Source organism: Oncorhynchus tshawytscha, linkage group LG13 (assembly GCF_018296145.1).
Source record: "Oncorhynchus tshawytscha isolate Ot180627B linkage group LG13, Otsh_v2.0, whole genome shotgun sequence".
Classification (NCBI taxonomy): domain Eukaryota; kingdom Metazoa; phylum Chordata; class Actinopteri; order Salmoniformes; family Salmonidae; genus Oncorhynchus; species Oncorhynchus tshawytscha.
In genome coordinates this window covers 21,751,027-21,762,632 of record NC_056441.1, presented here as the reverse complement: position 1 = coordinate 21,762,632, position 11,606 = coordinate 21,751,027, and the positions used below count along the sequence as shown (strand labels likewise).

The window sequence follows — 11,606 nt, the reverse complement described above, 5'->3', positions numbered from 1 at the left end:
AACACTCTAACCACTAGGCTACCTGCCCAACACTCTAACCACTAGGCTACCTGCTGGCTGGCCCAACACGAGGCTACCTGCTGGTTACTGGCCCAACATTCTAACCACTAGGCTACCTGCTGGTTACTGGCCCAACACTCTAACCACTAGGCTACCTGCTGGTTACTGGCCCAACACTCTAACCACTAGGCTACCTGCTGGTTACTGGCCCAACACTCTAACCACTAGGCTACCTGCTGGTTACTGGCCCAACACTCTAACCACTAGGCTACCTGCTGGTTACTGGCCCAACACTCTAACCACTAGGCTACCTGCTGCCCCAGAGTGAGGTATTATGGTAGTAGGGACACCCTGCTCTGGTTGGACCTGGTTGGAGCTTTCCCAATAACTGCTGGGGGTCAATTTGGAATAGGGTATATCTCTCTCTCTCTTGCTCTGCCTCCAAATTCTCTCCAAACCTCTCCACCATCCCCTTCGCCCCCATCCCAGAGTTCCCTTAAATTGCTGACAGGGGGATAAGAACACCCATTGTCTTCCAAGTTCTCAACGTCCCCAGCCCATCCACTATGCACACACACACTTGTATGATGTGTGTAACGCTTCATTACCATAATTGAGAGTGTTATGGGGTGAGGGAAAGTTGGCACACCCTAAGAGCTTCATTGAAGTGTGTTGTGTGTGTGTGAGTGTGCAAGTGTGTGTGTGTATGCCTGCGTATGTGTGTGGTGTGTGTGAAAAGCAGAAAATATATCGTAGTTCAATGAATAGAAGAATGACTAATTGGCTCTACTCCAGCCCTGAGTGTCACAAACAGGATTTAAGGAGCCTATTGCAGGCACTCACCCCCCCCCTCCCTCCCTCCATCCATCTATAGCTCTATATCTATCTCCCTTTCTTTCTCTGTCTCTATCTATCTCCCTCTCTATCTAGCTCTCCCTCTCTGTTTAGGTACTGGCTGTTACACTGTCTTGGATTTTGTCCCCTCTCTAAAAGAAACATTGAAGCCGTTTTCCTCTCTTGTCTTTTGGACAACCCATTTGTTAACTACAACCCTCGCTCTCTCTCCACCCTCCCCCCTCCATCTGGCTCCTGTTCAGAAGTCCAGCTGGATAGTGGAGGTTACTCTATGTCGCAGGAATCTTTCTTTATAGTAGACTAACCCCCTTAACATGGGACTGTGAACTACACTCTGTTTTTATTACCCTGACTGTCTCTCTCTCTCTCAGACACACACACACACACACTACTCCCCCACCTGGCGTCAGACAACAACAACATTAGACTAACACTAGTGAGACACTTCATAATAGCACAATGGGTCTGAAGAACTTAAATCAAACAGTAGTGTCAAAGCCTCCTACCCTCTCTCACACACACACACACACACACACACACACACACACACACACACACAAAGTATTTTACTGTCGAACATTTCTCTCTCACATGTGTGGGAAGCATCGTTGCCATGACGGTGCCTGAGTCAGTGCACAGCATAAAACCAAGAGAGAGACAGATTTTTTAGGCTGGGCTTTACAATCAGCATATGGTCGTGAGACGCTCAACGCTGAAACATTGCAAAGAAGAAAACGATAGAAACAAAGGAGAGGAACGAGAGCGCGCTGAGACACTGGTGTTGTTGTTTGAATGAGCTCAGTGAAGTCTCTCCCGGGACACAGTATGTGACGGGGGGTGCACAAAACGTCACTACACCTGCTGCGGGCTGGAATAAATGCACGATAGAGAGAGAAAGAGAGATGTCTCGTTTTCACTTTCTCATTCGCACTATAAAGAGCTTGCCAAGGCAACTCCACGTGAATCAGATTTCTGGGAATAATCGTCTGTTTGGATAAGAAGGTTATTGGGCGGAAAGAAAACAAACAACAATGCCCCAACGACGCACCATTCATTCCTGGCGCTGCCTCTTGTTCACGCGGTCGTGCGGTATTTCCCGGTTGATTCCCATTATTGGAGAGTGTCAGTAGTAGGCGGTGACCGGAGCTGCATGCCTGCTGCCGGTGTCTCGAGCTGACCCGATTCCTACAGCCTGCCCCCGGTGTAGATATGACTTCCTGGCTACATAAATACGGTTACCCGAGTCTGCATTGCGTGCTGCTCTGCGTGGTATTGGCCGCTAACATCATCGGCGGGAGCTCTCATTCCGGTGAGTGACAGAATATACCTGGATAGGTAGGTTAGGCTACTGTGGAATTAATGCACTCACGCATCATTAATAGATGGAAACATCATCATTGTGTGAATGGGTGAGACAGATGAAATAGTGAAAGAATCTTCAAGAATGAACTGTCAGATAATGATGATAGCTATAAATGTCCCGCCACTAGTCGTTCCTCGACAAGTCTCGGCTGGTCGTCTGTCGCTGTTCACAACGGAACGTCACACTCACACGTTTCAGTCAATAACAATGACAGTCACATAGGCTTATCAACGCACTGCATCTATCAAATACATGTATCATACTGTTATATTCCCAGCTTTATATTATACATCTCTTCAGGAATTAGTCATGTTTATCATGGTATTTTTATTGATCTATAAGTGACGTGACCAGCTTCGACTGATCAGGTACTGCTGTAGCCTACAGTGTTGTGTAATCTAGCTGTATCTGGCACAGTAATTAGGTTAGAGCTGCTTGTTAATTCACTAATTCATCATTCATTATTTCACAAATTAGTAAACTGAGATCTGCAGCATTCCTCTCGTGGCCTACATTACTGTACAATACCAGCCTCTCAGGGAATACATGGGATCTGAGCCATAGATTGGCTTAGTAGTAGAATTAGGTCCATAGTTCTAATGGATGTGAGACATTGTTTAGAAACACAGTATACTCTACAGTCTGTAGAATAATTAGTCTGTAGACTAACTAGTCAGATTATTGTGTTTGACTGCAATGTGATTACTGACCTTGTGAATAACTGTGTGCATGAACTACACTGAAGCACCTGTTCACACGCACACGCAGACACACACACACACACTGATCTGTTGTGAGTCTACATTGTTCCTCTACATTCCTGATTTAAACATGGTAATTGACAGAGCCTTACTGCTGCATGGTTAATGACTGTTCACACAGTCAGTCTTTCATGTGTTAATTCTCTCTCCTCTTCTTTCCTCTCCTCTATCCTTCTCCACAGGTGAGCGTGTATGTTCGTCTCCTCCTGTCTCCTCGTGTTCAGAGTGCCTCCGACGCGGACCACAGTGTGCCTGGTGCTTTGAGGCGGTAAGCGAGAGCGAGATGGGGAGAGAGAGAGAGTGAGAGACAGAGAGAAGGGGGACACAGAGAGAGAGGGAGAGAGGGGGACACAGAGAGATAGAGAGAAGGGGGACACGGAGAGAGAGAGAGATAGAGGGGGGGGCAGAGAGAGAGACAAGTGAGGGGACACACAAAAGAGAGAGAGAGAGAGGGGGGGACAGAGAGAGAGAGAGAGAGAGAGAGAAGGGGACACAGAGAGAAAGAATGGAGAGTGAGGAGTAGAGCATTCACATTAGTCTGTAGAGAAGGTGCTCTTTCTGACATGTCAGCACACAGGGCCATTTGTGATTGGTAATTTAAACACTTCTACAGGCTCTGGCTTTATCTCTGTGTTTAGTCTGTCATAGATAACGCACAAACACACTTTCCATACACCCTGTTGATAACCCTTCCCTGGTGTGTGTGTGTCTGTCTGGGTTCTGCCTTAATCCTGGGTTCTTGTAAAGTACTACTCTGACCCAATAAGTGACCATGAGAACCTGTAAACTAGGACATCACAACCTCCTGAAGACACACACACACACGCACATACACACACGCGCGCGCGCATACGTACACACACACACACACATACACACCTTATCATTACCTGGGACACTGGTCTTGAAACCTTGAGTGGGCTGGCTCACTGGTGCGTGAATTGGAAAGCCCCCCCACACACACACACACACACACACACACACACACACACATACACCCTGTCCCGGAGTGGGGTAACTCATTCTGAAAACTCCTCCAACATACACTGTCAGTTTCTGTTAGTACCAGTCTATTGGGTCTGTTGTTAGGAAAGTCCCTGTATGACTGTGGTTTAGAGGGACTTAACAGAACCAGAGGTTGAAGTGGGCCGGAGCCGACCACAACGGAGAACTCTAGTGCGGGTTTCCCAGACACAGATCAAAGCCATACTCAATTGAACATGCCTCTTAGTTCAGACTGCCTCTTAGACTATGTTTTACTGCTTGATTACAGACACCTCTTATAAAATATTTTTATTGAATACTGACTCTGGTGTATATTCAGGCCTAAATCTTCATAGCAGTATTTACTGTTGTTTTGTTTTGTGTCAGTAGTACCATGGTATCAGAGGGCTGTTGTTTTGTGTCAGTAGTCCCAGGGTATCAGAGGGCTGTTGTTTTGTGTCTGTAGTACCAGAGTATCAGAGGGCTGTTGTTTTGTGTCAGTAGTCCCAGGGTATCAGAGGGCTGTTGTTTTGTGTCAGTAGTACCAGAGTATCAGAGGGCTGTTGTTTTGTGTCAGTAGTCCCAGAGTATCAGAGGGCTGTTGTTTTGTGTCAGTAGTCCCAGGGTATCAGAGGGCTGTTGTTTTGTGTCAGTAGTCCCAGAGTATCAGAGGGCTGTTGTTTTGTGTCAGTAGTCCCAGAGTATCAGAGGGCTGTTGTTTTGTGTCTGTAGTCCCAGGGTATCAGAGGGCTGTTGTTTTGTGTCAGTAGTCCCAGAGTATCAGAGGGCTGTTGTTTTGTGTCAGTAGTACCAGAGTATCAGAGGGCTGTTGTTTTGTGTCAGTAGTCCCAGAGTATCAGAGGGCTGTTGCTTTGTGTCAGTAGTACCAGAGTATCAGAGGGCTGTAATCCTCTTTGACCAGGCACTCTAAAGCCCTAAACCATGACACAGTTGACACAGTCCAACTCACAGAAGTGTGTTTCTATACTGGGATTATTGTCTATGTTGTGTAATGTCACTGCAAGGCACTGCCTAGCTTCTAACCAATAATTTCAACTCACACGCACACAGTCCCACGTCCTCAGTATAATCACTTCTATTTCCAGTTATACAACTGAACATCAGAGTCAACTGACTCTGTTTCTATTCAGGCAATTCAGGAGATTAAAATCTCAGTTCAAGAAAATCGAAAATGAATTGCAATAAAAATGAATTGCAATGATGGTAATAATTTAGCTATTTATCCCTACTTCACTTACATAGTTAGTTACAGTGTAATTACACTTGCTATATAGTACACCTCTCCTGACTGGAGTGATTTGAAATTGGAATTGACCCCTGATATAATGTGCAGAGAGAAAGGTATGGGCCCTGATCTCCAACCCCTGACCTCTGACCCCTAACAGGGTTTCCTGGATGGAGCGGAGGTGGGAGAGCGCTGCGACCTGGTGGGGAACCTGGCAAGGAGGGGGTGTGGCCTAGAGTTCATAGAGCATCCAGAGGTCATGGTGGAGGTCAATGCTACGACCAGCAGCACTCAGGTGTCACCGGGAGAGATCACCCTCACACTCAGACCAGGTGAGGGGCAGAGTATAGCTGCCACTGAATAACTCACTGAATGGTGGACTACACATATCTTGTTTTACTGTACGTCTTGATGTATGTCCGCTTTACAAGTTATTTTCTGTATGTTGTACATACACTGAACAAAAATATATACGCAACAAGTGTTGGTCCCATGTTTCATGAGTTGAAATGAGAGATCCCAAGAAATTTTCCATACACACAAAAAGCTTATTTCTCTTAAATTAGGTGCACAAATTTGTTTACATCCTTGTTTGTGAGCATTTCTCCTTTGCCAAGATAATCCACCCACCTGACAAGTGTGGCATATAAAGAAGCTGATTAAACAGCATGATCATTACACAGGTGCACCTTATGCTAGGAAAAATTAAAGGCCACTCTAAAATATGTTTGGTCACACAACACAATGCCACAGAGCGTGCAATTGACATGCTGACTGCAGGAATGTTCACCAGAGCTGTTGCCAGAGGATTGAATGTTAATTTCTCAATCATAAGCCACCTACAACGTTGTTTTAAAGAATTTGGCAGTACGTCCAACCGGCCTCACATCCACAGACCACGTATATGGTGTCGTGTGGGTGAGCAGTTTGCTGATGTCAACGTTGTGAACAGAGTGCACCATGGTGGCAGTGGGGGCATGGTATGGGCAGACATAAGCTACAGACAATGAACACATTTGCATTTTATCAATGGCAATTTGAATGCACAGAGATACTGTGATGAGATCCTGAGGCCCGTTGTCATGCCATTCATCTGCCCCCATCACCTCATGTTTCAGCATGATAATACTTGGCCCCATGTTGCAGGGATCTGCAAACAATTCCTGGAAGCTGAAAATGTCCCAGTTCTTCCATGGCCTGCATACTCACCAGACATGTCACCCATTGAGCATGTTTGGGATGCTCTGGATCGACGTGTATGACGGCGTGTTCCAGTTCCCGCCAATATCCAGCAATTTCGCACAGCCATTAAAGAGAAGTGGGACAATATTCCACAGGCCACAATCATCAGCCTGATCAACTCTATGTGAAGGAGATTTGTCGCCCTGCATGAGGCAAATGGTGGTCACACCAGATACTGACTGGTTTTCTGATCCACGCCCCTCACTTTAAGGCATCTGTGACCAACAGGTGCATATCTTGATTCGCAGTCATGTGAAATCCATAGATTAGGGCATTATTTATTTATTTCAATTGAATGATTTCCTTATATGAACTTTAACTCAGTAAAATATTTGAAATTGTTGCATGTTGCTTTTGTATTTTTGTTCTGTATATATTGTCCTGAGCTAGCGCTGTGGCGGTCATGAAATTCTGTCAGCCCGTTATTGTCATGCGAAAGAGTGCTGGTCTCACAGTAATTGACCGTTAATTAACATAAACACATTTAGCATCTCCAAGACTCCACACATACAAGCTGCAAATAAGCCACTGATGCGTGCCTTTGGAACATATACATTTTTAAAAGTCAAATAAATCAATTTAATATACACCATCACATTGAATCCAATATTTATTTTAGTCAGGTCTAAAGAAACATTAAGATACGAAAAAATGTATTTGAGAAGAACAGAATATGAGTTGGCCTACTGTATGTTATCTGTGTCACGGCCGTCGAAAGAACTAGACCAAAGCACAGCGTGGTGAGCGTACATATTCCTTTTATTTAGGATGACGCCGACAAAAACAATACAAAACAACTGTGACGCTTAAGGGCTATGTGCCACAAATAAAGTTAACTGCCCACAATCACAGGGGGGAAAAGGGCTGCCTAATTATGGTTCCCAATCAGAGACAATGATAGACAGCTGTCCCTGATTGAGAACCATACCCGGCCAAAAGAAAGAAATACAAAAACATAGAAAATAGAACATAGAATGCCCACCCAAATCACACCCTGACCAAACCAAAATAGAGACATAAAAAGCTCTCTAAGGTCAAGGCGTGACAATCTGGCTATGCTCCAATTCCATGGGCTGTAGGCTTGTTCATTTAGCTGATAAGATATGCTTATAAGTCTTGTGCCATTATTTTATATTATATGATTTTATAGTAAGAAGAATATAATTGAACTGAATAAAATAGAAAGGATATTTTTCCCATTCTGGAGCCAGTGTTCATATTAAGTGGCTATGTTAAGTGTAAAAGTGATCATTTGAAACAGGTCCTATATGCTAGATTTAGAGTTATTTGTAACTTTAGTTCTGAATCATACAAACCTGAGAATGTCTTAGAAATCAAAACATTTATAGGCTGCGACTACAGGCTATTGATGATATGAGAAAGTAGCAAAAAAAAGCTTGTGCTCTGTTCCTTGCCTCAGGGTACACAGCTGTTCTGATGGCGGGACAATAGAGTCCTGAGTACCAGGTCATTATGACTTGATGGAGGGACAATAGAGCCCTGAGTACCAGGCCATTAGGACTTGATGGAGGGACAATAGAGCCCTGAGTACCATGCCATTAGGACTTGATGGAGGGACAATAGAGCCCTGAGTACCAGGCCATTAGGACTTGATGGAGGGACAATAGAGCCCTGAGTACCAGGCCATTAGGACTTGATGGAGGGACAATAGAGCCCTGAGTACCAGGCCATTAGGACCTGATGGAGGGACAATAGAGCCCTGAGTACCAGGCCATTAGGACCTGATGGAGGGACAATAGAGCCCTGAGTACCAGGCCATTAGGACTTGATGGAGGGACAATAGAGCCCTGAGTACCAGGCCATTAGGACTTGATGGAGGGACAATAGAGCCCTGAGTACCATGCCATTAGGACTTGATGGAGGGACAATAGAGCCCTGAGTACCAGGCCATTAGGACTTGATGGAGGGACAATAGAGCCCCGAGTACCAGGCCATTAGTGACCTGATGGTTGTTAGTGAGTTGGGTACTACCAAAGCATGTCCAGAGTGAATGGGAGGAGATTACCATGACTAAACGGTCACATGGAATTTTACTGCCGTCATGACTCATGACTGCCGGCGTTTCCCAGTTTTACTGCTGCTTTCATTGCAAGAACTCTGGTGAGTGATAATTCCAATGGTTGTTTTATTTCAAACATACATGCCACTGTGTGTAGGTGCTGAGGCCAGTGTGATAGTAGCAGTACAACAGTTAGAGAGGTATCCTGTTGATCTATACTACCTGGTGGACGTATCAGCATCCATGCAGGAAAACCTGGACCAGGTGAGTGACTGGTTATCTACATTACCTACATAACCTAAAGTATAATGTTTTTACAGCACTTCTTAGCACTTTTAATTATCGAAATAAACTTTGATACGATTTCAGCTGAAATAGATTGATTTATGAAGACATTTGTATTTTTACCTTGACTAGGTAAGTGTTTACTCTTTACCGTGATTGGTTGGGTGTACAGTATGTAAATCTCCCTGATGTTTCCCTATTGGTGCAGCTGAAGACGGTGGGCGTAGCCTTGTCCCACCGTATGAGAGAACATTCCAGTGATTTGCGTCTGGGGTTCGGCTCCTTCGTTGACAAACCTGTCTCCCCCTACATCAATGTACACCCCTCTAAGATAAATAACCCCTGCAGGTAGGGTGGGACACACACAGACACACCAACTCAGACACACCAACTCACTGACAGAACCCTTTCAAGTTGCTGGACGACAGGTATCTTCATTCTTTCAATGATGAGTGACTCTCCCTCTCTCCACCCCCCTCCCCCCGCACCCATCTCCCTCAGTGACTATGAGGTGAAGTGTCGCCCAGCCCATGGCTTCCACCATGTTCTTAGTATGACGGCAAACATGTCCGAGTTTACACGCATCATCAAGAGACAGAGGATATCAGGCAACATGGACACACCAGAGGGAGGGTTGGACGCTATGCTCCAAGCTACTGTATGTCAGGTAGGGACTGCATGTGTGTCTGTGTCTGTGTTGGTGTGTCTGTGTTGGTGTGGGTGTGTTGGTGTGTCTGTGTCTGTGTTGGTGTGGGTGTGTCTGTGTGGGTGTGTGTCTGTGTCTGTGTTGGTGTGTCTGTGTTGGTGTATCTGTGTCTGTGTCTGTGTTGGTGTGTCTGTGTTGGTGTGTCTGTGTTGGTGTGGGTGTGTTGGTGTGGGTGTTTGTGTGTTTGGTGGCCCCTGCATGCTTTGACTCAGACCCCCTTTCGAGAAGGCATCCCATACCTTCGCGATGATGTCACTCACTGAAGAGGGGTGTGTGTGTGAGTGTGTGCGTGCGTGCGTGTGCATGTCTGTGCAGGTGTGTGTGTGTGTGTGTGTGAGAGAGAGTTAGTGTGTGTGAGTTAGTGTGTATGTGTCAGGGAGAATGGTGGCATGCTGGGTCAGCAATGAGTAGTGCTGCTGGCATCTACTGGCACTATCACTGGGGGATGACACACACACACACACACACACACACACACACACACACACACACGCACACACACAGTGGATGAAACCATCGATGTGGAATAGGACCCTTCAGGGGACCTGAGTCAGAGCTTGCAGGGGGTAGACACACTCACTCCGTCCTCTCCTCACTTTCTTTCCCAGTAGCTCATACAGCGGGTGACACCATCAGTGTGGAATGGCAGGCTATACTTTCTAATTAGCCTTTCTTTCCAGTAGCTTAGAATGAATTGACTTATCCTGACTGATCAGGAAATGAGTGAATAGACAATGAGATGAAAATACAGTATGGATGAATCTCCCTTTCTGTCTATCTGTCTGTCTCTTTCTTTCTTTCTTTCTTTCTTTCTTTCTTTCTTTCTCCCTCCTCCACCTCCCCTATTCCCTCTCTTTCTCTCCCCCTCCACCTCCCCTCTCCCTTTCTCTCTTTCTCTCCATCAGGGTGAGGTGGGTTGGCGTGGGGAGGCCAAGCGTCTGTTGTTGTTGATGACAGACCAGCCTTCTCACCTGGCGTTGGACAGCAGACTGGCTGGTATAGTCACACCCCACGATGGCCTCTGCCATCTGGAGAACAACGTCTATATGGAGAGCACTACCATGGTGAGACACACACATACACACACTACCATGATGAGACACACAAATACACACACTACCATGGTGAGACACACACATACACACACTACCATGGTGAGACACACACATACACACACATACACACACTACCATGGTGAGACGCACACATACACAAACGGGAGAACACGCACATCAGTATACACTTATACACACCTATATACACACACATTCTCACACTACCATGGTGAGACACACTCGCACAGGCAGGTGCACAAACACCTATACGCACGGGGAGAACACACACTCGTGCACACAAACACACATACTTATATACACCTATGACCGCATGATGAACACACACATACACACAGAGAACACCAACATGGCTTGTCTATGTGTCTCTGTTAGGACCATCCCAGTTTAGGCCTGTTGGCTGAGAAGCTTCTAGAGAACCACATCTACTCTCTCTTTGCTGTGGAACAACTACAATATCAGTGGTATGAGGTAATCTCTCTACACACACAACTCTCTCTCTGCTGAGCTCTAACACACACAAACCCATCGCACGCCAATGAATTAACATTGTCTCAAACTGAGTCCCCCAGACTCGGTGTCCCTTTCTCTCTAGCCCTGGAATTAACATATCTGTCTCTGTCTCTCTATTTCTCTTTCGCTATCTCTTTCTCTTTCTATTTCTCTCTCTATTTCTCTTTCTCTATCTCTTTCTCTTTCTATTTCTCTCTCTATTTCTCTTTCTCTATCTCTTTCTCTTTCTATTTCTCTCTCTATTTCTCTTTCTCTATCTCTTTCTCTTTCTATTTCTCTCTCTATTTCTCTTTCTCTATCTCTTTCTCTTGTTCTAGGAGTTGGTCAGGTTGCTACCAGGCTCCAATCTCCTGTTCCAGGCTCCCAAACTTATAGACGTGGTGGTGGATGCATACAAGGTAACACACACACACACAGAAAAGAACAACCACTGGTGGGAGCGGGATGTTGTTAGGTGGGTGGAGGAGTAAGGGGAGGGTGAAGGTTTGGCATGGCTCAATATAATCTATCTCACCCCGGGGCACAGAACAAACCATTGTTCTGTACGGGAATCTGCCA

General features: G+C 45.7%; 1 protein-coding gene across 1 annotated transcript in view; it reads left to right on the top strand.

Moving 5' to 3' along the window:
• Positions 1–1,467: 1,467 nt before the first annotated feature.
• The window catches only part of LOC112265822 (integrin beta-8), a 15,708-nt gene continuing 5,569 nt past the window's right edge, over positions 1,468–11,606 (top strand). Inside the window, exons 1-9 of the mRNA XM_042295336.1 lie at positions 1,468–2,164; positions 3,162–3,247; positions 5,370–5,541; positions 8,629–8,735; positions 8,965–9,104; positions 9,258–9,423; positions 10,368–10,526; positions 10,911–11,006; positions 11,366–11,446. Of these exons, the coding sequence (XP_042151270.1) occupies positions 2,065–2,164; positions 3,162–3,247; positions 5,370–5,541; positions 8,629–8,735; positions 8,965–9,104; positions 9,258–9,423; positions 10,368–10,526; positions 10,911–11,006; positions 11,366–11,446 (1,107 nt within the window). The 5' untranslated portion in view covers positions 1,468–2,064. The remainder of the gene's footprint in view (positions 2,165–3,161; positions 3,248–5,369; positions 5,542–8,628; positions 8,736–8,964; positions 9,105–9,257; positions 9,424–10,367; positions 10,527–10,910; positions 11,007–11,365; positions 11,447–11,606) is intronic.